The sequence below is a fragment of the Anopheles ziemanni genome, chromosome 2, assembly GCF_943734765.1.
Source record: "Anopheles ziemanni chromosome 2, idAnoZiCoDA_A2_x.2, whole genome shotgun sequence".
Lineage (NCBI taxonomy): Eukaryota > Metazoa > Arthropoda > Insecta > Diptera > Culicidae > Anopheles > Anopheles ziemanni.
Genome location: NC_080705.1, coordinates 79,326,124 through 79,352,105, shown reverse-complemented (window position 1 = coordinate 79,352,105; position 25,982 = coordinate 79,326,124). Strand labels below are relative to the sequence as shown.

The 25,982-nt window shown below is 44.2% G+C and overlaps 1 protein-coding gene across 1 annotated transcript in view; it reads left to right on the top strand.

Moving 5' to 3' along the window:
• The window catches only part of LOC131294456 (uncharacterized), a 112,590-nt gene that overhangs the window by 68,665 nt on the left and 17,943 nt on the right, over positions 1–25,982 (top strand). Inside the window, exons 3-4 of the mRNA XM_058322503.1 lie at positions 1,330–1,421; positions 18,858–18,925. Of these exons, the coding sequence (XP_058178486.1) occupies positions 1,330–1,421; positions 18,858–18,925 (160 nt within the window). The remainder of the gene's footprint in view (positions 1–1,329; positions 1,422–18,857; positions 18,926–25,982) is intronic.

Genomic DNA, 25,982 nt, shown 5'->3' with positions numbered 1-25,982 from the left:
TTTACATTCTCCAAGTTGAGTACGAACTAAACCGTAACATAAGTTTCAGAGGACGATACCTGGAAAACTACGCTCTCCTCTGTGCAAGTAAGTGCTCCAATACGTCATTCGAGACATTCCAAGGGTGAACAGAACTTCCTTCCATTTCGCCGTAGACCCTCGACCCGAAGTGTGAAGGTGTTTTCGTTCATTTGCATGTGCCGGAAAAGTTCTTGATGGCCCTACGAGGACGTCAAGGTTGGTCCTTTTTGCTGCTCGCCCCCGGACCCGAATTTCCGGAGGTCACTCTAGGTGCAGTTACATCATAATCAATTATTATGGCCCTTATGTGAGGGTTGGGTGCTAAATAGAATGACACCGAAGGTGGTTGGAATTTCCTGTGGAATCGTTCCGCATGCCGGCGTTGACAGGGTGACAATGTTGACATTTCTGTTAAGAGCCGACGCAACTCGAGCGTTGCAATGCCAACGTAAATAGGTTAAGAGTGTATTAGAAAGGGGAGAAATGGGAAATATCAATCAACGTCACGTCAGGAAATAAAATCAGAATTCACATTTCTGGCCAGCGGAAGGAGAGCTCAACGGGTGGACAAACGATATTAGATTATCGATAAAGCTTTCCTTTTCCGCCTGGACGTTGAACAAATAAAGCAACACGAAGGTGTTCGAAGATTTCGGTTAAAAAAGGAATAAATAATGCTCGGTTAACTCAGGAAACGCTCGCCAAAGAAAGGCGGAAGTAATTTGTTAACCATCCTGAAATTAGTTTCGATTTCACCTCGTCAGCTTGATGGTTTAAGATTAGCACGCATTTTCTCCAATTTAGTAACGAGTGCTTCTAATAGGCCATAAACGGGACAATGGAAAACGATGGTGTGCAAAGTATAACCGGAAGCATAACTCGGTTTTTAACACTTCCATATAATTACTAGCTTACGATTGATCCGTTTCTAAGAATATTACGCCAAGATAAAGGATGGAAAAGGTGTGACAGGTTGCAAAAGAAGTTATAAGAAGTAAGAAGAGAATAATTAGAAAAGAAGTTATAGAAGTAAGAAGCTAATATTGGAAAAAAAATCAACGAGAATGGTGATTCGTGGAAAGAAATTAATTTAAATGACAAGATAGATTATTACATAAGATTTGACTTAGTTTTAAAATAAATCTCTAAATTGAATACTAGAACCACTATCTGCTCGACTTATTTAACAGTTGATTTACTTTCTAGTAAATTGAACATTTACTTCAATACTTCATACATGCTCCCAATACAAAATACCATTTTCTAACCACCATTTTCCTCCCCCTTTTGCGAATTGTTTCATTCCAGATGGCGAACCGATCAAGCTTCCAGATAATTTGGAAAGTTTACCCCGGGCTGACCATTTTCCTACCCAACGACACCGATGGAATACCAATGAGGTAAGTAACTGCTAGCAGCAATTGTTTTTATTTTCCTCCTCCACCATCCGTCTGCAAGCTAGGTCCGTTGCCCAAAGCGGGGACAGTTGTGGACCGAGGGAAGAAATCACGCGATTATTTTGTTGACCAATTGTTTTCAGTATTCTTGTGAATTTTTTTGGGATTGGTAAATTGTCTTGGGTGCTGCAATTTATTGACGCTAAGTAACGTGAAGTTATTTTTAAAAAAGATCATTTTAAGCTAGCAACGATACGATTGTTATGTTTCACTCAAGAGATCCGACATGTTGAACAAATCAAAACCAAACCACAAAAACAACAGATCGAAGCAACTGAAAATGTGTTGAATCGACACAAGCAAAAGCCACCCTTAGTTTACTTTCCTGCTCGAAAAGTACTGTGCCAACGTGTGGTCGATAAACATGTGGCAGGAAGCGTTTGATATATTCGATTGAATTGTTTTATATACACTTTTTATCGGATTACCCATTGCCCTTGGCGTCTTGGTTGGGTCGTGATCAGCAATATTTTCGGTGTTTGCCTGCTGTCTTTCCTTCTTCGCATTCGGGTTGCACTTTTTCCCGGTTTAATCGGCGAACGGGCTTTTCGCAAACCGATTCCATCCGTATCAGCACAATGCACGTCGGTTGTTAAGGTTGTGTTTGGGTTCTTCTTTCCGTACCAAAAAATGTAAACTTTGTATCCTTTTCGGTGGATTTCTCGGAGCGTTCGGGTACTTCCAGTATTATTTGCTATTCTGTTGTGGTGTTGTTTTTTTTTGCTTCCATCCTTCGTTCAACGAGTCGGTTTATTTTCACGTACTCAAACGTTTGGGTTTGGGCTTTGGACTCACGAAGCTGTTCGACGTCAGCAAAAGTGACATGCCGACCGATGGGGCGAAATTTCACTCCCCAGAGTTTCTTCCGAATTTCTGCGAGAGGTTGGAAAAGTAAAGCGCCAGCGTGGAAAGCGTTCGGGTGCCACCTTCGCGGTATGTGGTGTATGCGTTTTTCAATTGTCTCTTTCTCTTTTCTTCCCCCTTAGAGGGGCCTACATTGTTGTTGCGCTTTGGTGCACGCGGAGGAGAAAGATTCCGAAGCCCGGCCAACCCGGCCGATCGGTGCCCACCTACGTGCACCGGGAATAAATGGGGATCTTGAAACTGTGTGGCCACGAACTGTACGACCTACGAAGGTGCACACGTTTGGGTGCATGTGTGTGTGTGGGAACGGAAGCATGCCCAATGTGGCATTATTGTTACCGGCAAAATGGTTTTTGATGCTCGCTTTTGGGGTGAGAAGCGTGGACCAAAAGTAAATAGCCTTCGGGGGTCGTTTGGTGTTTCGCGGTTGGTTGGAAAATGCCATTCACGTGCCTCATCCCCCTTGCTCCCTTTTTTGTATGGGTAAGGGGGCAGAAATATGAAAACAGCAGGAACCGACCCATTGCGAATCATGCCCCCCTTCCTCCAAAGCCACCCTTAAAGTGGTTGTTGATTTTACACCCCTCCCCGGGAAATTTATCCCGCGTTGGAGCTAGTTGGAGTTTTTCACCGAGCTGGATGGAAGGGCAGCAAAAGGTGCGAGAAACATAAACGAAACCAAAATTCATGCCACCTAGTTTGGTTCCTAGTCCGGTGGGCAGAAAAAAGGAGAGGAGGCTTATTACGCGAACCGAGGCGGAAAATGTGTGTACGCGAGCTATAATAAACTTGTGCAAAGGATTACTGACCGAGGTCACTCGGGGAGGAGAGCAGGGGGGTGGGGATGCTAGCGTGGGGAGGCAATTTTCCAACTGCTTGGGTACTCCACTCACGCCGGCGTTTGAAGAGAGCAAGAGAGCGTTGGCAGGGGATGAGTTTCCCGGGTACCGGTCACTGATTCGATAGACAATCCTGTCAATGAGTGTCCTTCCGTGTGGAAGGGGGGTGGCGTCGGGTGGTGGAACAGGACCGACCCTTGCCATCTAAGCCTCCCCTCGGCAGGAAAGCAACCGGAACTTGGATGGTTGATTTTGGAAGCCGGGTGTTTTTTTGTTTTGTCCTGCCGGCCACGCCATCCACTGGACTTGCAAGGGTTGAAATTTCACACACTTCCCGACGTATGTGTGTGTGCATGTATGGCTTTAGTAGCTCTATCGGTACGTTCGGGCCCGGGTATCGTGCAACTCCCGGGGGATGATGATGTGTGGTTTAATTTGGTGTCCTTCGATGAAGATTCCGGTTTGTTGCGCCTCCTGGCGGTGGAAACCCACCGGAAGGGTACTTGCGTTCGCCTCGTGATGGTGATAAAATGCACACTTTATGAACTCATTTGCACGCGAGAAGCGGTTATTAGGTTTTATTAGGTGCGATAGGTTTTCGGGGAAGTTCTAATGCAATTATTATACGTATTTAATTGCGGGAAAAATGAGTGTAGAAAATATGTTTGCTATTATTTACAATAATATTTCACTTTTTCAACCAAAATATGTTAAACAGTTTCGAATTTTGTTTACGAATTTTATTGGTTTGCCAATAAATAAAAAAGCCAAAAATATAAAGGATGAATGTATAGAAGCAAATGGAAGATATCATCTTCCAGACATCGTAATAAACGTCACACGGATGAGGGAGTTTGGCATTTTACAACCCTTGAATAAAATATCCATGCTATTGTTTGTTTTCCTGTTTAAGAAAATAGGATGCTTGGAGCCAAAACCTGGACTGCTCCGGTAAAAAGAAAAAAAAAGTCTAACCCTTTCCGTGACCCTTTATTTTGTCTTCAAAATGGCCCAACAAAGGACTTCGATCGCCCCTTACGTCTTGTACTACACCGCCATAGAGTTTTCAATAAAAACCCCACTATTTGACTCTATCGCTGTTAAGTTCGAGCGGTTCGATTTTGTCTCCCGAGCGTCCCCTGGGCCAGGGTCAGCGAAAGGAATCCACCCCGTCGCCCCGAAGACGATAAATATTTGGAACAAAAATAAGAAACCACCAAACCTCAATCGGTTGGTCCCAAGAACACAATGTCGGTGTACCACGGGACTAAAAAGGCCGAGCCCTCCAGTACATATGATTTTTGAACTCGTTCCTATGGATTGGAGTCTATCGACATCCCGTGGGACAACCGCAACAGTGCAACAGTCTCCTAGTCTTGGTGTTTCCTGGGCTCGCTTTTCGATTCTCGGCTCGAGAAATATGGACCAGCTTCCGCCTGGAATGCAACCGTTTCGATCGTTGGATTTGGCGAAAGGTCACATAACTCTCACTATGTTTGCATACTGCCCCGCGGGGCCTGTGGACGTGCCGGAGAAAGTTTTATCACGAGTGCTCAACGCTCCGGCTGCGATTTATCGATGGTGATCCGAGTTCAATTCAGAGCTTACTTCCGACGCTTATGCACGGGGGAATAGATCCTGTGGGAATTACACGGACTAGGCCGGAGGAACTCGGTCCGTCTGGTCGTTGATGGCACGCTGCCAAATGAGAAAAAAGTTCCAAAAGGTTGACCTTCGCATTCTTGCTCCTCGAATCTAAATTCTTTTGGAATACCTACTTGCAAACAATGAAGATTACAAGGTGTTGAAGTGGATGATCCGATTCTGATAGCCTTGCAATCGGTCTTAGTGCTGTGAAAAAGTTGTTAGAGAACCTTCCAATGTAATTCGGGTTACCATAAATAATTAGAATTAGGCTGCTTTTCAAGATATCTTGTTTGTATTTTATACACATTTCTCAATTTTTGTCCGATCAAGTGACGTTGCGAAAGAAGCTAAACGACTATTTGATTCGTTAAATTATCTCACTTATCATGTGCTACTATTGCTATTTTTTCACCGTCTTTAAGCCATAATTTTACCTTGATATGACCTTCACTTTCAGTTTGGTTTCGTTTTTCTCATAAAGGTTTTTATCCACCAGTTTAGATGGTTATTTTATGACCACCTTTCGCCACCGTAAAGCTGTCACGTACAGTAAAAGGACATGTTCATCCAACGTCGGAAGAAGTTTTCAACCAAAAAATATCTAAACACCTTCACTAATTAAAATTTACACACCATAAATAAGCTCGTTTGCCTTCAAATGGCGTGCGGTACACTTCAGCTCGGGAAAACCTGCGGCCGAAAGGCTTCCACCGATATTCACCGATGGTCACCATACGATGGTCGAAAAGGGGTAACGTGGTGCCCTTCCCGGTAAAGGTGCAGTTAATTTCGCACTTGAAGGCACTTACGAGACACCAGTTGAGCAATAGGAATGTGATTTTAATGACATTTGTTCATTTAGGGTGGGTTGGTTCGTTGCTGTCAGATGGCTAAACGGTTGGAAAAAGAGAAAGGACCGGAAAATGGACCTTCTCGTCTTCACACTGGAAGGGAGGACCAACACTTTTTCCTGTGCCAGACATTAGGTGTTGGCGGCGAGTGGTCAAGTTAACGTGGTCCGTTTAATGGATGGGGGTTCCGAATGAAACCATTAGAGAAAGTCCTTCCTTGTCGTGCAAGTGTTGGCAAACCCGCAGAACTATTTGAAGGTGCGCCTTGCTGACCATATGTTTAGATTGTTATGTGGTAATGTTTGTGGACATTTTGGGGGAGGCAGACCAGCTTCGGACCAAGAACGTTGTGATTTCATCATCTTCTTCTTCTTCTTGGCGTAACGACCTCTTGGTCATGCCTGCCCGATAAGGGCTTACGAGACTTGTTTCCCTGTTGTACGTGGATAGTCAGTCCTCTCGTACAGGGGAGGGTCCGGTCTCGGTTGGGATTCGAACCCACGCCGTCGAGGTGGTGAGCCCCGGCGCTCATGGGCCGATTTTCTAACCGGCGCTACCGCTCGGCTGTCGCGGACCCCCATTCATCATCATGAGCACCTTTTCGGTGCACTTCCACACCGTACAAAGTAACTGGGTGGTTTCCAACTCGTTGACCTGCTCGAGTCCAATTAGATCGTTCCGGGAGCTTTTATCACGATAAAAGCCAACCTCATCCATCCGGAGAGCGCATCTTTACGACCGCTTTTTCGCACGCTTTCCCGCAACTCCAACGCGAATGGAGTGGGAAAGTCGGGAGGGAAAGTAGTAATGGCCTCGGGGAAGTACGGTTACTCAACGAAATGAGCCCATCGGTTCCGTCGGTTTTGCCAGCCGACGCCAAGTGCATGTTACACTAAATGATCTCATATTCATCATCAGTCCCCGCGGAGTGCCAGTGACACGGTGTTTCTTGCAAGTCGGCCCCGTGAGTGCGCTCCGGCTTTCCCGCTTACGCCCGCAGCTGACTTACAACCATCGGTATGCGCTTTTCATTTGCATGCCATTCCGGTACAGTGGTGGTCAAATGAACACTTGCTTTCCAGTTTCTGTTTTGAGATAGTTTAAGTTCCTTTCGAAACGTTTTATTTGACCTTCGTTCTAATCCGTCAAACGTTTTATTTGACTATTTCTGGGCAGAGTAATTTAAAACATATGAAACACTCACATCTACAAACTTGGAAATGTTTTGTCCGTGACTGTTCAATCCAATCGTTATCGCATTCGATTCCCAGTCGCCGAAAGCATCCATGAAATGTGCATCAGCGCAACCCGGGAAGACCGTTCCAAGTCGAACGAACATCGTCGGGTGCTTAGCTTATGTTACCAAACCTGCTACCGTTTTGCCACACGTGTGTCTTCGTGTGTGTGTGTGTGTATGTTCGCGAGGACGTGCATTTCGGAAGTCATGTCGTAAAGCAGACTCCATCCGTCGGGCTTACGTGGGCTCCCGACATTGGGAAAATCCCCCTTCAGGTGCGTTCCGGAACAGGTCGGAGTGCCGTTTTGAAATAAGCGTGAGCAAAATCCGCGAGAAACCGGCGTACGGCCCTCCGGACTCCGGGCAGAACGTGGCGCGAATGCAAATGAGGTTCCACTGACGTTTGACGGCCTACGCGAATGTCCAAAATCCACCGAAAAGTGATGAACGCGAGCGCGACGTTGAGTAGCTTCGGTTTGCCGGTATCACGGAATGGGATGGAGAAGGTAGTAGAGCAGAAAAAGAAACGATGAAACAAGATAAGGTAATCAACCATGCGCCTCCATTTGCCTCGTCGGTACAAATATAAAAAATGCAAAAAGGGGAGGGGAAAACATTCACTCAAAAGAGGGCGCACCACATGCGGTGGTGGAGTTTCACTCTTTTTATCCCTCTCACCCTTCTTCCTTTTCTCTTCTCCTTGCGTACCAAATTACCTCTAAGGGCTCGGCCACGGTTTGGGCGGGGACGGGGGGCCGGCACAGTGGGACGTGAAAGTTTAGCTCCGAATTAAGTTATTCTAATTTGATCGTAAAAATACACGAAATTGAAATGGTTTTCGTTTTCTCCGGGCATAAAATTCGGTAAAATATGTGCAACGGTGGATAGTGGATCGCCGTGAGCGGCACGGGTGGGTGATGCGACCTCACAACCCTGAAGAAAAGCGGTATTCAAAGAGGGGCACATAAAAGACTCGTGGAAAAGAGGAAAAGCACAAGAAATCCATTGCTTTCCGTGAGCCTCCGCTTAGGCCAAAGGAAGAAAAAAAACAAGAGGCAGGCCAGAACACGCGTATGGAAAAGTTGATATGATTGTGTGGTTTTCCTAAAAGGTTTCCACTTCTCAACATGTGCCCGTTTGTTTTTTGTGTATGTGTGAGTTGTTTTCTGTTTTTTCGGTGTCTTTTCAACTTCCCCTTTCTTCTTGCCGGAAGTTGGCCCCACAAAAGGGTATGAAGTGGAAAATTGAATGACCACGTACTCCTCTGTTTATAATTTTCGTATCCCCTCGTAGCCGCTCGTAACCACCAGAGGAGGGAAAACTCTTTCGACTGTTGTGGTGTGCTTTAACTTTACGCTTTGATGCTTTGAAATTTCTCTTCGAAAACCACTCGTTTGATTGGAGCTGTCTTGTTTTCGTCTTGTCTTGTTTTTTTTTTCTTATCAAGAATCCAATTTTTCCAACTTGTTTGATAGAGTTCGCTACACGTATAATTTAGTATGGGTAAGAAATACCGACATTTCAGGGGCATGTGTGTTTTTTTTTCGTCGTTGAAAAATAACGGCACATTCGGTCGGCATTTCTCCTGTGTGTGTGTTGGTTGAAGATCCGGGAAACCGAGAGATGGGTAGAGCGAAATTAAATGAGAGCAAAACAGTCTGGACGGACATGTCTGGCGTGGCATTTTCCGAGTGACGTGTGAGGCTCCGCCGTCGAAAAATATCTCATACACGATCAGATAAAAGGCAATAAATGTGTACAGCGAACATGAAGTGGGTTTTTTTTCTCTCTCCCTCGATTGGCGATTCCGAGCCATCCAGACGTCGAAAAAGCTGCTTAAAGCGCAACACACTCGCACTCGGTGTTTATAAATATTTTTTACAGCACACCGTGGCGAGTAAAAACGGGAAAGTGCCACGGAATGTTTGGGAGGGAAAAAAAGAAACGTTTAAGATGAACCTTCCCGCTCACAGGGACACACACAAACCGACAGTAAGGAGAAAGTCCATAAATTTCCGACGAACAAAAGAAAGGTTAATTTTATCTTTTTCCTCCATTAAAAATGGAGTGGAACTCCAGAAGACGGCGGCCGGCATCAAGATGGCTCGTGTGACAAGCGTCTCCCATTTCCTACACTCGACGTGTTTTTCCCCTCGTTTGTGAAGGACAATTTTTTCGACGAATTGCCCTCGCCGCTGGAATCGGGAAAACGAGAGTGGGGGCCTTTATTTTTCGGTAGGTTAAGTGATTTCCAGTTGAGCTCGATAAACATTCGGGTGATATATTTCCGTTCGCTTTCCATTGCCCGAAGCGCCCTCAAGATGATGCTCAATAAACGGGGTCCCTTTTGGGTTTTGTTCGGATGTGGCTCGAGCTCCACGAGGTAATCGTGGCAAATCTCATCGCACTTTTCGACCCGGAGTGTGCATTTAGTTTTTGAAATTTTTCCCGTTTACGGCCGCGCTCGTTAAACGATCGTTGGGCGAGCTGCGGAATGTCGGTGCCAAGAAAAAATGGTGGTACAGATTCTTCCGAGAGGCTCCGGCCTGTCGGTGAGAGGGAAAGGTTGAATTATGTCTTAATTTATGGGAGCTCCGTCCCAGGGTGGGTGCAACTGTGTGCCTTTCTACGCTGACCTTCACCCTACGGGATGGGGTTTATTTTGCTTCTCCCTCTGCTCCCCGAAAGCCGATAGCTTTTGTGTGGGAAACAGTATTTATACATTTGTCCACCCCAAAGTGCATCCGGGGAAATTGTAAGGTGTAGGGAGTTTCTCCTACCCGGCATGGGCCGTGATTTTTATGGACGACGTGAAGTGCTTTATTTTTACCCCACCAACTCCCCCTGCGCTACAATACCCACGTGCGTCTAGAGGCGCTTTCTAGGTTGTCGTTGTCGATTATCGACGGTGGAGACTCGCCCGGTCGCTGCCAGGATTGGGACCATATCGCACATGTTGGGTACGATTCATTTATCCTGTCATCACGGCCATGCCCGGCGAGGCGTTCTTTCGTTACGGGGTTGGAAGTAGAACACTGGAAACAACAATTACGGATGAAAACAGAAGTCCTGCTTGAAGGTCGACCGAACGGGAGCAAAATAATCAAGGGAAATGGGCATAAATATTGACGTACATAAAAATAAATTTCACAAGCTTCCCTACACTAATATCAAAGGTTGTAAAGGATATTAAGCGTCCGTTCTGGATGGAAAGTGAATAAGGAAGGATTACTCGAAACGTCTTGACTATGGTTAGGACATGAAGAAAACTTCCCAGTTGTTTTCCCAAGGGGTTTCTCTGAATCGACACACGATGAAACGGTATGATTTAAGCTTGGGTTTGTATGCTTTGAGTAGGTGTTGGTCATTATTGTCATTTGCGGATTTGGGCAAATGGGCAAATATGGTTTATAGAGTGGATTGGGAACGATCAAGTGGTGCAAAACATAGTGAAATGTAAGTTTTACAACAACACAATTTTTTAAACAATTTAAACAAACAAAGCATGATGTTTTGATATTATTTGTTCATTAACTTTAAGATACTAATTAAGACTAATATTCTATTATAGATTAAATAACTTGTTTCAATATAAATATCGTAACTACCGTCACCTAAAAAAATAGTTCTAATTTTATTTTAAGCAAAACAATCTTCAGAAGTTGAACAGGTTGAACACATTCTGTGCAACCATCATTGTTTACGTGATAATTAATCACCTGTCAACTCATAATTGACTATCGTCCATTTATGAACTGCTCCGTGGTGCGCATTTGATCAGAAGGGAATCCTTCTAAACACCGAACACTCCCCACGAGAGATAAACCATTGTAAAAAAGCGTCCCAAATCCTGATCCACCGTTGCCAGAACTGTCGGTCGATGGTTTTGGCAAAAGATAATCGGTCGACTGGAAAGGCCTGGGATGAGAAAAATCTCACCCCTATGTGGAGGGAAAGCGAAAAAACCTCATCGTTCGGCGAGCTCACGGAAGCCGAACGTTCCGAGGAGTCGCTCCAGTGCGTCCATGGAAAATTTACAACGTGCAAACCGGATGTGCAACTTGATTTTTATCAAAATTCTCATTATGTAATAAATAAAGTTTGCTCGTTACGGCCTCGGCTTCCCAGTGTGCGAGCCGCGCTCCAGTGTCAGCTCTCCTCGCAGGGGGTCAGTGAAAATGGTGACAGAAAAAAAGAAGGAAAAAGCAGACCATCTCTAACATGACGCTCACTGCCGGAAGCACGATCTAGGGCTAGATCCGGCGACAAGATATGTCAGCGCGGTCGCTTTTTCCTCCCGAAACAAGTGCATCCTACAGGTCAGTGGACTTGGATGTGTTAAAGTGGCGTCCAGAGTAGGTATGTGTGTGTGTGTGTGTGTGTGCATGTGGTTTTGTGCGTATGAGTGTACCAGAGCAGTGCTCATCCTTGCGGAGACTTTTCGTTGTCTATTAGCGGAACGCTTCTTGCTCAGATGCCAAGCTTTATCTTACAAACGGGGAAAAACAAATCCATTTTTCCGACTCGATTTTTTTCCAACCCTTTGAAGAGAAGGTTTTTTTCCATGCGTTTTCCTATGTTGAACGTTTTTCTTATTTTCTTCGTGTATTTTTGTGTTGCATCCACTTTGTTGTTGCTCTCTTCCATCATCCAACGCGCTGTAGGACGGTGATGCTCGTTTTCGTTTCCCTCGGTTTTTCCCTTTTTGCCACTTCATTTTCATGTCCCACGTCGCCACGGGAGGATTTGTTTTTTTTGTTTTGCTTTCCTCTATTTGACTGGAGTTGGTTCTACTTTTTGCATTTTGGAGTCGGAGCGTGTCAGAAAGCTTCACGGGGTTTGAAATTTATGCGACTTGATGCCGTCACGGCGAGCGCCAGGTCTCGTTCGTTCGGTTCCGGAACATGCACTCGCATGCGGTGAGCGCTCATGTTGGAGTAAGACTGTTTTTCTACAGTTTTGTTTTTAATTCAATGTGAAAATGATCCCCCGAAACCGTGAGTAAAGGTCGTCAATGGAATGCTTGAGTTAGAGCCTTTCGTCTTAACATTTTTAAATAATGATATTTGCATTGAATCTATTTAAATTTTATATCAAAGGTCGAACAATGTTTCCTCCAAATATTTGTATCTTTAATATATGCCTTTCCTCGTTCTATCCTTTTTAAATGTAACGCATCCTCCATCAGTCATCGTAAGGAATCGCTGGAATTGAAAAACAAAAACCCGTCTTACAGTTTCCTTAATTTCGCTAATGAAACGATAACGATCGAAGAAAACATTTTCCTTTCAAACAACCCAAGGGAACCGAGAGGGCAGAGTGTTCCACTAATTTATTAAGACATTCGGAGGCAAATCTGGTCTGACGGAAGTATTCGGCCACGAAGCACACGACAAACGGTCATAAATTAGCCGCCGATTAGCTGCCCGTTCGCTCGTGGCTGATGTCGGAGGGAAGGGCACGCGGGTGTGTGAGGGGGTGGAAGCCGGTAAACACGAAACACAATCTTTACTTATTGTAGAGTGCGAGCGGTCGGTAAGGATGTACGAGAAAAAAAAACGGTCTGCCGAACAACGAGGAAAACAGCGTAAATTAATCACACCCTCGTTTGTTTGGGAAGTGACCTTCCGTACGTCATGGAACGTCCTAGCCGAACGAAACGGTTCTTTTGAAACACTTTCTACCAATGGAAAGTACGTGTATATGTGTGCGATATGTTTTCACTCCCAACCGAAGGCACGAAGTTTACTTTTTTCGAAGGAATTAAGATGCCACAACCATCGTGTGAATGAAAACCGCGGGCTTCAGTTTCCTTATCGCACCGAACGAACGCCGAAAATCCCATCCCTAACCTACACACACACAAAAAAACCCTATTCGAATTACACCAAAGCACGGCACGGAAGGCTTAGTGCAATGGTTGTAATTTTTATGGCTTTCGCGATAATTATCACGGTTTCCTTTCAACCGGCGCTAGGCGTCAGACGGGAATCAGGAAGTTTCCGCGTAAGAGCAAGAAAACGGGAACGGTATTTCACGCTTTCCTAACGGCTCACCAGCATGGCTTGCGGGTGTGATCTTGGATAAAGTGATTAAATTGATTTCGATAAGTTACCCCCTCGCTAGCAACTCTAGGAAAGGAAATGGAAGTTCCGTGTTAGGCTTTTTGGAGGAAAAACCTTCCCCGTGAGCAAAGGTTGGAAAGGAGTTGGGACTAAGAAAAAGGAATCAACCACCATTTGTTAAACACAATTGGCCGAAGAATGGGCACGTGGAGGTATTTACATAATTTTGTTATGATTGTTTACCGATAAGCGATTATAATAAGCATGCGATCGAGTCACGTGACCTGCCAATTGTTTTAACATACGTCACTGAACGAAGATTGAGAGCTGGCTGAGTTTTAGCTTTAGGAATGATTCGATTCCTTCCCCGTTATCGCGATCTAATTGGGTTAGCAAGAGCTTAACTATTTATTTTCAACTTTGTCAATGTTGCTTGCGATAGTGAAAAATAATCTCAAAGTATGCAAAGTGTACAAAGTTCCTCCCTGGCTTGCTAATAAAAGTCATTGCTAATAAATGGAAAAGAAAAATAAACAACTTTTCTTTCGTCTCGCAATATACGAGATGAAGGAAAGAATAAGAAACTCGCCAGCTTTGCATGCACTCATCATGCTTTCGGGGTACGGAATTAGAAAGAAATGGAAATGAAACAGTGCCACGTACGCTGGCGGTTCGAATTAGGAAAAGTGCCTGCTGGAAAATCCTATTGAAATTCATGCCCGCTCCGGCACCGAATTAGCTTTGCTGACCGTCGTCGAAATCAGGCCAAAGCGCCGAAGCGAGGGGCGACGATGATTGAAAGAAAATATGCCTACCATGTGCATTTTCACCCGAAGTGCATTAAAATTCCGATCAGGCGGCCTTTTGGTGCATTTCGAGATTAGAAGGGGACGAGAAAGAAAAACTAAAGTCGATCGATGACACGCATAAAAGGCGGGGGAAATGAATGTTAGCCGAAAGTTTTAGCTTATGAAAGTTGGCAGGGGCCGTGAACGACACGGACGGCGATAGAAAAATCAAACACATTGAGAATCATATAAAACTCCATTTTTGATCATTTTCTTTGGACTGTCATTTGTCAAGATAGCAAACGTTTACAGTTGCAATATTTTAATAGCCCAAAATTCATCAAAAAGAAAATGGTCTTATGCTTCATCCTGTTAAGCAAACGCTTCAACGAGTGAGGATAAAATTGCTCGACAAATTCCTCTTGCTGTTGCATAACGAATCGAGCAATTCACGGAACGGAGGGATTCGGGACAATGAATTGAACGGTGTGGAAAATTCGTAAATGGTCTATGGATCTGGCGAATGGGTTGGAAAATGAAAACGATCTTTCGCTTCCAGCGTCTCCACTATGTTTTCTTCTGTGGGCACCCATTATCTCGGAGGTGATTCTTATGCCAGGCCATGGAAATTCACCGAAACGCCGTTGGCCTCGTTTTTATCAGATTTATAAAATCCATAAAAACAATAATATGGTTTTAATATAATCATACATTAAATTTTATAGGACATCATTCAGTGTATTATTATGTGCGAATGCAAGGCAGACCGGAACCGGGCCAGACCGAGGGATTCGGCTTGTTGAGAAATAGACCCGGGCTAGGCGCTTTCCAGGCCACCCCAGCGGTTTTCCCTCCGTATCGTACACCACCGATCTGCCGATAGGGCAATAAAAGAGCCAACAGTGTCTGGGGAGCGAAGGCAGGCTCAGGTTCCGGGAAAGCCTATCGTTGCCAGACGCCGAACGGGTGGAGCTCCGGGCACCGACCACTGCTCCCCCCGGGTCTGCCCCCGGAACACGAGGCCATTTCTTTCAGCCCTCTTCGCCGGTGAAAAGGTGTTTAAAGCATGCACACTACCCGATCCGATGGAGATATGGCTGCCAGTTTATTCCATCAGGGAGCCAAATCGTTATGGCAGTTGTTTGCCCATTATTGTTGTCGTACGGTCGCATTTCCCCGGCCTGCCAGCGCTTTCCCAATTGGGGCTGAGAAATTGTTGATCTCCATCCCGCTTGGTTTTCCGTGCCGGTCCACGGCCTGAACCCCGGCATGGACACATGTTTTGTCGTCGTAAACGCTCGGCCAAACGCTCTCGATGCTGCCCCTGGTGGCGAGATGCATTACATGATTTATGCTATTGTTATTTTATTGTTCTCCATCGACGGTGGTTGGAGAAAACCCTGGCGACAAAAGATGTAATGGTGGAAGAAAATCCTTAATCCACACCTATCCGGTGTCGTTGTTTGAATTCGCTTTGGTGGCTCAATTAAACTCATCATATCTAGGCCGTAGATTAAACACTTCAGGTATTGAAGATTAACGGCTTTTTCTTGCACGCACAGCTACATACATTCCACCAGAGAACTACAAAACCATATTTCACAACAAGTTAAATTAAAACTCGTTTCCTTATGGACAAATAACACTTTCATAAAAAAAAAAGTTCATATCTTTTGCGCTGCGAAATTTGATGAAAGCTTTAAAAAACATAAGGAATGAGGTTCGGTAGAACGTTTTATCTATTTAGCGTTCTATTATTTTTACGAATTTGTTTTGTTGTGATACGGACCGCTCTCGTACCAACATCACCGTAACAGCATTCGATGGACACAGCGAGAAAATGTTCTTTTGCCAATTTCATTTTGCTCTGTTGTAGTTTTTTCCTCATTTTCTTTATGCGAGATCGGTTCATATTTGTAGATGTTGTTGCGACTTGTTTCGTTTTTTTCTCATTTTTATGTTACCATGTCCCCACAACACACTCATGTTCGGATGTAGAGTTTGTTGTGTGTTCAGGCTCATGTTTATCTTACACGCCGGACGGAGCTTTTGGGCGCCCGGAAAAAAAAACAATGCAATTCTGAGAAGCTACCGACAGTTACGGAGCTAAGGAAAAGCGGTTCTCGTCGGTCAATCGTTGCTGCCTCCCGTGGTTCACGGTTGATTCGTTCGTTTTTCGGTGCATGTTTACGAGGGCTTGCATTTCCTACACCAGCTTCCAAGTTTACGGTTCGGGGAACGGGTCGAGTTGTAACACTGCCGGTGGAAGGAAAATATGGATGTTCAAGTTACATATGGTTGTCCATGCTTTGACTTTTTTCTGACAGAAAAAGAAGTGTGAAAAAAAAACAAAAGAGTTGAAGCTTTAAGCCAAGTGAGGATTTTTTTTTTACGAAACATTTTGTACCACTTTGCAACCTATAGGAAACCTTAAGTTAAGCAGTAACATTAGTTAAATTTCCATCCTGATTTTTTTTTTACTCGTTATGCTGCCCGTTTTTCTCAGTCCGGCAAAAGATTTGGCAAAAGATAAAAGGAATTACACATACACAATTTCTTTCTAGAGCACATCATGTACTTACAAGATTACTAGCATTACATGACTCAAATGCATTGTCGACGAAGAGCACAAAAGGCACTTTAAACATGTTCCGTTATTCCGGAACAGCGAAAAGAGCTCCATCCGATTCAATTTCGCCGATTACAAAGATCTCTATCGGCTGACTATGAGCAGCTTGGCCGTACCATTGCAACACGTTTGCAGCGGCACGAGTTGGGGTGAAAAAAATAACCCCGGAAAATCCACACAAAACCACATTTGCATTGGTTCATTGGCTCGAAACAGAAAGGGAGCCCCGGTTAAACGAAAAAGATCGTCGTTTGCATCTCATTAGCCCAGGCCAATGTCTTGGAGCGAGGTTAAGGAAAAAGGCATCGGGGCCTCCGCCGAAAGCAACAAGCAGTCAAACGTCGCGGCGAAAAAATACCCATCTGCCAGGGGAACATCTTCCGGGAAACGCGCCATTTGGGAAGTGATTGAATTTCATGCTTACGGCAGTGTTCAGTAAATGTCGTTTAAATTCGGTAACTTTTGGCAGAACGTCCGCTGACGACGTGCACAGGACGACGACGTCGTAAAGGCGGAACGCACTCCGGAAAGCGGACTTCAATTGGAGTGCAGTACGAAATTAAGGAAACGTTTCGCTTCCGGCGTGTCCATGCCCTGTCTTGGCAGACTGGCTTGCACCAGTGTGTTCCTTCCGGTTGCACACTTCCTTCCGAGTGTGCACCGTAAATTTATTCCATGCACTTACTTTGGCGATTTTTCCCCCATCGCCTGCCGAAACTCCGATCCGAAGCACAATTTTGTAAATGAAAAAGGAAGTTCCAGTTTCGACAAAGCGAACGAATAAAAAACTCTCGAGATGGTGGCTCCACCCGCCGGAAAGGAAAAGAAAACTCCCGCTGTAAAACAATAAGGAAACTGCACCACCTTCTCGGCGCGCAAATCCATGCAGTTTTTCTCTTATCTTTCGGCTATCGTGGGCCGGTGTTTTCCAGCATTTTCGTGCAAATCCTTCCCACGCCCAGCCACGTGCAACGATTCGGTGAATGCAAGAAGTCGATAGAACTCCCCATCCTTGCGAGTAACCTTTCGTGTGGCTTTTTTATGTTTTCCTTTTTCGGGGTTCATGGTTGGGAAATGCATAAATTTCCACACCGTCGTTTGGTCGCTCCTGGTCCCGCTCCAGCCCGTGGGCTCGTTTTCGCGAGGCAACGAATGGAAAGCAGGCTAAGATAATTAGATATACGATTCGGCCGAAAATAAATCGGGGAAGTTTAACGAAGGTTTTTGGAGTTTTTGTTTTTCCTCTCGCGCAGACGGCAGAGCGAGCCGGAGATAACGAACCTCCGATCCGAATGGGGCTGCTGCCGAGGCGTTTGTTGTTGCGGCGAGGATTTTTGCAAGCGGAAAAAAGCAGCACCATTAGTGAGTGAGTGAGAAAGATGGAAAGCTTTTTTTGGGGTCGTGGAGCTTTAATGTTAAGTTTTGGTTGGTGGAAAACCGCCAAAGCCCTCCGCCGCGTTTCGAGTGAGAATGGGAGGAAAAGAGTGCTAGCAAACCGGAACGATAAACGATAGATAACAGGAGAACGGGAGAGAGAGAGAGAGAGAAAGGGAGAGAGAGCGAATGGGAAAAAGAAAAAAGGTTGCACATTTCCACGGAGGCGACCGGTGCGAGAAAAGGAAGGATATCGTGGGAAAAAGCTGCCCCGGGAAAATGAGACAACCCAACGACGATGCGAGGGGTTTTGATAACGATGAAAACGACAGCGCCGACGATGACGACGACTACGTTGGCAACTAGGACGCATCCATCGTCTCGTCTTTATCGGTCCCCGATGGAAGGGAAAACATTATCAACACACACACACACACAAACGGGCCAAGGAAAACAATGTTCACTCCTCGGGCGCTACGACGTGGGCGTACGTCGTTGATGAACCCAAAGCACCCGAGGCGCGTGGCGTGGGAAAATGTTGTTGTGACGGAAAAATGTGACCCCCACCGGGTGCGGGAGCGGCCAGAACGGGATGGCTACAGAATGATGGAAAAACCTGCGCAACGGTGACTGCTTCTTGCGATGCTCGCTGCGAGGTTTTTCCACTTGGCGTGGGTGGAGGCCGGAGCCCGATAGAGCGAACGTGGGAAAAATGTTGATCCGTACGACCACATTGACACACATTCGGGGTTCGTCTTTCTCGCTAGAACGCGCTCGCGGGTGGTAGAACTTTGAATGCCACCAAATGAGACGAACCGTTGAGTACTTTAGATGATCAATTGATTAAATAATTGAAAATAAAATATGTCTCTTACAATACAATTTTAAAACACATAAGTTTGATAAATTGCACGGTTTAGTATTAAGAAGTTTTTTTCAATCTTATGCCTCAAATTTCTATGAAACTTTTAAACTATTCAAATTGTTTGTAAATAATATATAAGATTTTTAAAATGACGGAAATAAAAGGTGCTCGCTCGATCCTCATATCACTAACAATCATCTGTGTTCTATCTCTTTTTCAGGAAATTGCGGCCATCCTAATAAGCTTCGATAAACATTCCGAGTGGCAGTCGAAGGAAGTAAAGACCAGGTACGTACAAAGCGTTAAAAGGATCCAACATTAATCCACATCCTTTATTAGCGGGAGTTTATTAGCACACGGTGAAGAGCAAATTATTAGTTCAACCAAAAGACGACCGGGAGCGTGTACGTAATAACTCGTAATAGGCTCGTAAAAGGTAAAAGAAAAAGAACGAAAGCGAAACCGAGTCGAGCCGTGAACCGTTCCATCCCTTGTCACCCAATTCTCCTCCTCGAGGCCCTCCCTCATGAGACATGGCGACGACATTCATAAATTTGTCAAAAATTGGCTTACCAAAACCTCCCCTTCCCCCCTTCTCCCGGGGGTTGATGTCTCACAGGACAACGGCGTATTTAGCCGACAGGTGCCCAGGACGGTTCCGGAGTCGGAAAATTGTCCGGACCATGTTCACCGGGGCGTTAAACGGTTTATGATGGTTTCCCGTTCCGACCGTAAAGGCACGAATCCTTGGCACGGCCCGGGCGGAAGGCGCGAAGATAAACGACTCACTCATCATCTGGGGACGTCTTGTTCGGTGTGCATTTTCGCGGGCCGGGGTTGTCAAACCGTGCTACGCCCCTGCTGCTCTCGGGGGAAGATTTATTCTCACAAACACATATTAATTTAACTTTATCACTCCACCGAAGCCGGTGCCAAAAAACCGGTGGTGGAAAATGAAGGTGTCGTACGGCTCGGAGCTGGCGGAGTTTTGGTCGGGAAATCTCACGTAGCATTGAACTGGGGAAGCGCTCGGAAAATCCTCCCCCAAAAGGAATGTATCATCACCGTCACGCGCCGGAGCCCCAGGCAAAGGCACCTATTTATGATTATTGTGTGATGTAATTTTAAACATTTTATTTCCCGCCCGACATTTTTGATGATTCTCACTCCCTCGAGGGTAGGCGGAGAGGTTTTCCCCAACGTCAACCGACGTCAGGTCCTGTTGCTTATCTACCGGCACGAAGGGAACCCCGTCGGGCTGGTCGCCGAAGATGAGGTGTAAATAACGGATCAAACAGAAACCGACACACACACACATCGGGCACACGTATGTTTTATTGGGTGTTTGCATTAGTTGTTGCAATTTATTGTCGGCCCTTTTATAGCTGACGTAAGGGAGGCCGAGTTTTCGCAACACTGTTGCCGTCGAACCGGGTCGAATCGGATGGGCACGTCGTTCGGTAGGAGCCGGTCGAAATTGTTTGTTCCGGCGGAGGTGCGTACCTGACCGGACTTTTGTGCCCCGTTGTGGACGACCTACTTTTCCACCGGCCGGTAGTGTGGTGTGTTTGTGTGGATCGTATTTTAACCCATCCGAGGGGAAGGCGAAATATGTTATCATTCGGTTTCCTGATAGGGCCAGTGTTTAGTGTTTCATAGGATGTTGGAAAAGGATTTTAAGTAATGTTGGGTGTAAATCATTTTCCATTGTTTGGTTACATTTTTGGTGATATATCGACAGTTTCCAGACCTTTTATGTTTGCTGAACGTTGAAAGTTTTATATTTTCGTGTGTAAGACAACAGTTCTCTGGGAAATTCTTCTGAATTTTTCGAACCACTTCAATGCTACCGTAAAATTGATATTTATAAATAATGTTTATATTCATTATAAAATAATTCCACTGGAAAAGATCAGTTTTAAATGATGAAAATATTGTTGGCATGAAAGTTGGTGTTAAAAACTAAATGTTAAACTGCTTTTCTTCTAGTCCCTTCTTTTTCTTAATGATAAACGTCGATAAAAAGAATGTTGTTATAGCCGCGAATATATGTTAATTTGTTTCTAAATTTTCTTATTAAAAGAGAAACGTTTAGTTCATAGAGAGATTTGTAACATACAATAATGTGTCGTGTACTCGATGATCGACCGATCGATATATTTCGTCCGTTCTCCTAGACGGTTCAGTTCAAAGAGACCGTTCTTCCTGATCTCTAGTGACAGGTGCTGACGGAGAGTAGATGACATACGTATACTCGGGTCACACCTGACACTACCCGTTATACCAGTTATAACTTCTCCGGGGGGTGGAAGTCGGTCGTCCTCGTCCGAAGAAGTGCGGAGTTATACATTTTTTCGTAATTCGTTATAATAGTTCTTTTTTTTTCTTAATATTAGCCCTAAATTAAGCTGATCTAAACAAATTATAGGTCCATTCACAATTATCTTATTTACATAGGATGGTTCACTTTTAAATTTGTATGGATACCATAATTTGAAATAGTTAATGAATGATTAAATGAAAAATTAAACGAGATGTCTTATATAATGAAAAAGAAGGTGGTCAAAAATATCTAGCACGATGTCTTTTGATTTTGGCCTTGTGTCTTATCACACCTTTTCCGTTTTCGAACGGTTTTTCTTTTACGCGCTTTGGCACAATTTTCTTTGCTCGCGGTTGCAATTTTGTTCTTATTTTAGGTAATCCAAAAAGTTTCTGGCACTCGCTAAATATTGGTGAAGCCCGCTTTACAATATTTTCTACCATCCGTCTATTTGATTTGATTGCCTTTGGCATGTTATTTTTTGCCTTAAAGAACAAAATCTCTGGTGTTCTATAGTCGGTGTTGCTTAATAATTCTGTAGTTGGATGATTTGTATTGTTATATTGCGTGACTGCTTGTTTTTGTAATAATCTAGTATCCGATCGTTCGTATTTGTGCATGTTCGTATTCAGAATATCCGTTATTGCACAGTGTGTGTTTCTAATCTGTTCGTTTGATTCAGCATAAAATGTACAAATCGCACAGCTATGGATACAACTAGGGTGTTCTGTTATTATAAGGTTGTTTTGTTCGTTTGATTGTTTCACATCATCTCCTATTGTCGTTGTACTAACATAACGTTCTTTTGTGAAATTGTTATTGCTATGTGTTTCTGGTAGTGTACTAACATAACACTCTTTTGTGAAATTGTTATTACATAGTGTTTCTTGTTGGGTTTGCATTACAGTTTCTTCTGCAAATATAGCAGTTTGTTTTCCGTAATAATCGCCAGATCTTTCGGCAGAATGAATGGTTTCTAAACTTGAGGCTTCGGAGTTAGTAGTATCTAAGAGGTGTTTCTTAGGACTCGAAGAGTTTTTTGTTATTGTTTCATTTGCATGAATTTCTGTTGGTATTCGACTAAGAGCGCCAGCGACTATGTTTGCCTTTCCTTGCCTATATTTCACTTCGTAATCGTAATCTTCTAACTCTAATCGCCAGTTAAGTATTTTTGAATTTATTTTCTCTTTGACCTGCCAAAAATTTGTCAAAATTTCATCTTCTTCACCGCCGAAATTTTCAGTATTATGTGAAGGAATTCCATTATTGTTAATAACGTTTCTATTGGCTGTAAACCGACTATTCGTGGAGGGATCTACTTCCATTTTGTCTGTATGAGTTTTAAAATGGTTTTGTTGAACTGGGTTGACCTGTGAATATGTTTGACTTGGCCCTTGGGTATGCACAAAAGATGTTTTTGCGTTTGTATTAGTTGCAAATGTCTTGTTAACTGCACCGGATTTTTGATATTTTGTTTGTGTCAATTGAGAGGATATTTTTTCATTTGCAGTGAATTTGTAAAGAAATGCATAAGCAGTTTCAATACTATCAGGCTTAGATGCTTGTACATAACCGAAATAAGGGTGCTTTAGCCCGGCAATGAATGCGGCAAGTACATCGTCTTCTATAAACTTGCAGATGGCTGTCCATCTTTCACTGTACACGCTGTTCTGCTTAGCAATTGTTTTTATGTTAAGCATCAATTCTTTTGTTTTCTTATAATATGCATGAATACTCATCTCATCACTTTGTTTATTCGACCAAAGCTGGGCTTTATATGTGGCCAGCTCTTGACGATCACCAAAAGCTTCTATTAATACTATTTTTACTTCTTCAAAATTTATCGGGTTACCAGCTAAACACAGCACGTCCTTAGCATTTCCACAAATTTTATTTAAAATAGATTGTACGTAAATAGCGTACACCTGGGAGCTTACTAAATCTTTGAAAATTTTCAGAGTGTTTTCTACTACTGTTAACCAAGACTGTAACTGTTTTCGATTTCCATCATAAGGCGGTATCGATTTAATTGGATCGGGGATCCGAAAAACATCACTAGTAACAAGAGGCAATGAAACAGGTTCTGTAATCGTGTTTGATGAACACGTGTTTCCAAGGTTCGATGGCCTTTGTACCGTGGCTTCATACGCTTCCTGCTTTGCAGTTATTTGTTCTATTTTAGCATTTAAAATGTTTAACTGTGAAATCACTTGCGTTAACACATTTTCTGCCGTTCCCATTTGGGATTGCGATTGTTCGAGCGACATCGCTCCTAGCTCAATGTTTAAGTTAGCAATCGGAATGTGAGCTAAACTTCCAGAATCTATTGAATCAGCACTTTCACTATATTCACTATCACTCACGTGGTCGCGTCTGGTAAATAATAGCTTATCCAGGTCACTCATACAATTGCAAAAAAAAAAAACAGAAGAGGTTGAAAAAAACTACAGTAGATCACAAAAGCCGTCTATCTGGTAGTGCGGTTTTGTATTTAGATAGCGCGTCTATCTTGTAGTGCCCACTATCTTTCGAACGCCAAGTTCGATGCTCTTTGAAAAAAACTGGGTCAAAGGAGACAAAAGATGGGACAAAAAAAATTGATGTGAGCACGTTACAGGACGGCGGCACCACAAATCACCCGATCTTTGACGATCGATCGGAGATGAAACTACGCTTAATAAAAAAACGAGTTTCGGGTACTCTTACACAAAGGATCACAAAAAAAAGTGAATCACTAATTTGCACTTTTTTAACCTGTTCACTATACTCACATCCTACCGGCTGCGCCAATAATGTGTCGTGTACTCGATGATCGACCGATCGATATATTTCGTCCGTTCTCCTAGACGGTTCAGTTCAAAGAGACCGTTCTTCCTGATCTCTAGTGACAGGTGCTGACGGAGAGTAGATGACATACGTATACTCGGGTCACACCTGACACTACCCGTTATACCAGTTATAACTATACATTAGAAGAACATACATGTAGTTTTTCCTGAAAATTTAAAACAACGGAAATTTGACTATTTTTTTAAGAAAGTTATTCAAATTTCTAAATATTTTGGCACATGCTTTAAAAAACAATAAATTACTAACTTGACGCCGCGACGTTGCTCGGCGACGAAGGGAGTGAGAAAAGAATTATGGTTTTAACTAATACTTGAAGGATATGTTTGAATTTAATAATTACAATTTAAGTTACATATTTAAAATGTTGGATATTTCATCAATTTCCCCGTAATGTAACCGTAGGGTAAATGTGTTAGATACACCTTGACATTTGTTTAAATGCTTGTTTTGTTTGTTTTAGTAAAAGTGAGATTCAATTGTAAAATTTAGATGATTTTATCAAAAAATAGTGATCAAACAAACCTTCAACAACATCTGCAGTACTTAAACTTAATGAGTGAAAAGTTTCAGAAGCGACGGTTCAGTATTGGTCGAGTTTTTAGTGTACACAGAACTCCATACATAAAAAAAGCTAAAATATGTAGTAGATATCAAAAATCATACGTTTAAATTACACCTTCAGCCTTCCATACGGTCATTGATTTTGTCAATGTCGCCATCGACATCATCTTGCATGTGGCCAATTTTTCATGATGTGCGTGCCTTATGACTTCATAATGCCCGGAGCTACAGGTTTTCGTCCCAACTCAACAAGCCACGTGTGTATGATTGACCGGAACAATTACTCAAAATTGAACGCGAAACGAAAGTGCTCCACAGTGACGTCGGTCAGCGTGGCACAGGTTCGTTCGTTCGTTCGTTCGTGAATGCGCCTGTAGACTAACTTACGCAAAATATTTACCATCCAAGTGCCGGAGCGTGTGCACCGTTCCGCGAATTAATTAAAGGACCTCGGGTTTGAAGTGCGCGGTGCAAAACTTTAGAACGCATTCCGGCGTTCCGGTGGATGGCGAACTAGCTTGCCGTTCCGTTAACAAGGACCGCGATCGGATGTCGAAGGGCTGTTTTCCCGGCCAACGGGTGGGGGGGGGGGGGGGGGGCGGGGAAGGGTGGGACGAGCGCGTGTGGTGGTAATTTATATCCGTTCTCGCGCGCCCAGAAATCCTTTCACGGCCCGCGGAACCGGAACCGAAACCGTACGCCACTATATCGATATGTGTGTGTGTGGGTGTGTTTGTGTGTGTGTGTGTGTGGAAGTAGTGCGAATTAGTTCTCCCGCCGTGCCGTGATTGCGACTCTCGAGGAAACGGGCCACTTCCAGCGCGAAAACTATGCAAGTGGAAAACGAGCATATGTGGCATGGGAAACTATACGCGTTCCCACCCACTCTCACACACACACTTACACGTGGTGGCTTCTTTTTCTTCCCCTCCTTGCCTCGTCCAAATAAACTGTCCTGAAGCTGTCCATGCGTTCCGGGCGTACGTTCGTTCGCCACGTTCATCCACCCGCCGGTCGGAAAAATATGTGAGAAGTTAATTATTCGCTTCCACCCGGAAGTGTTTGCAAGAGAGCGCGCTTGTGTGTGTGTCTTGGAGCAGTTGAGCTGGCCGAAGAAGGACACCACCCTCCGCTGGAGCTGTCCCGGTGGCGGTGGGAATTTATTAGCCTCGCTGATAAACGGACGGCGGCTTTTCACGGGGCCCCGGGACCGGTTGACAAATAAATTGGGTTAAGCTAGTCGGCGTGCGGCTAATGTATGCAACAATAGTTTTGCGTGTAATGCCGTGCCGGCATCCACCTTCGGGTTCTGGCGGCGCAGGAAGTGTGTTTGAAAAATGGCAACACTTTGGCAAACCCCGGGCGCGGGATCAGAGTAAATTAGGGCGCAAGTGGATGAAGACACTTTGTTGAAGAAGTAATTAAATGAAAGCCTTCCGGAGTAATTACAGCAATCTTATTCATAATGAACGATTGACGGCAACTTAAACAACTTCGGCGCGAGAAAAGGTGAAACTAGTTTACGAAGGGGGAGGTCCCGGAAGGCGGCGATTAAAACTACTTAAGGAGAGCGTTTGTGGTCCTCACCCTCCTTTCATTATTTTTACTTAT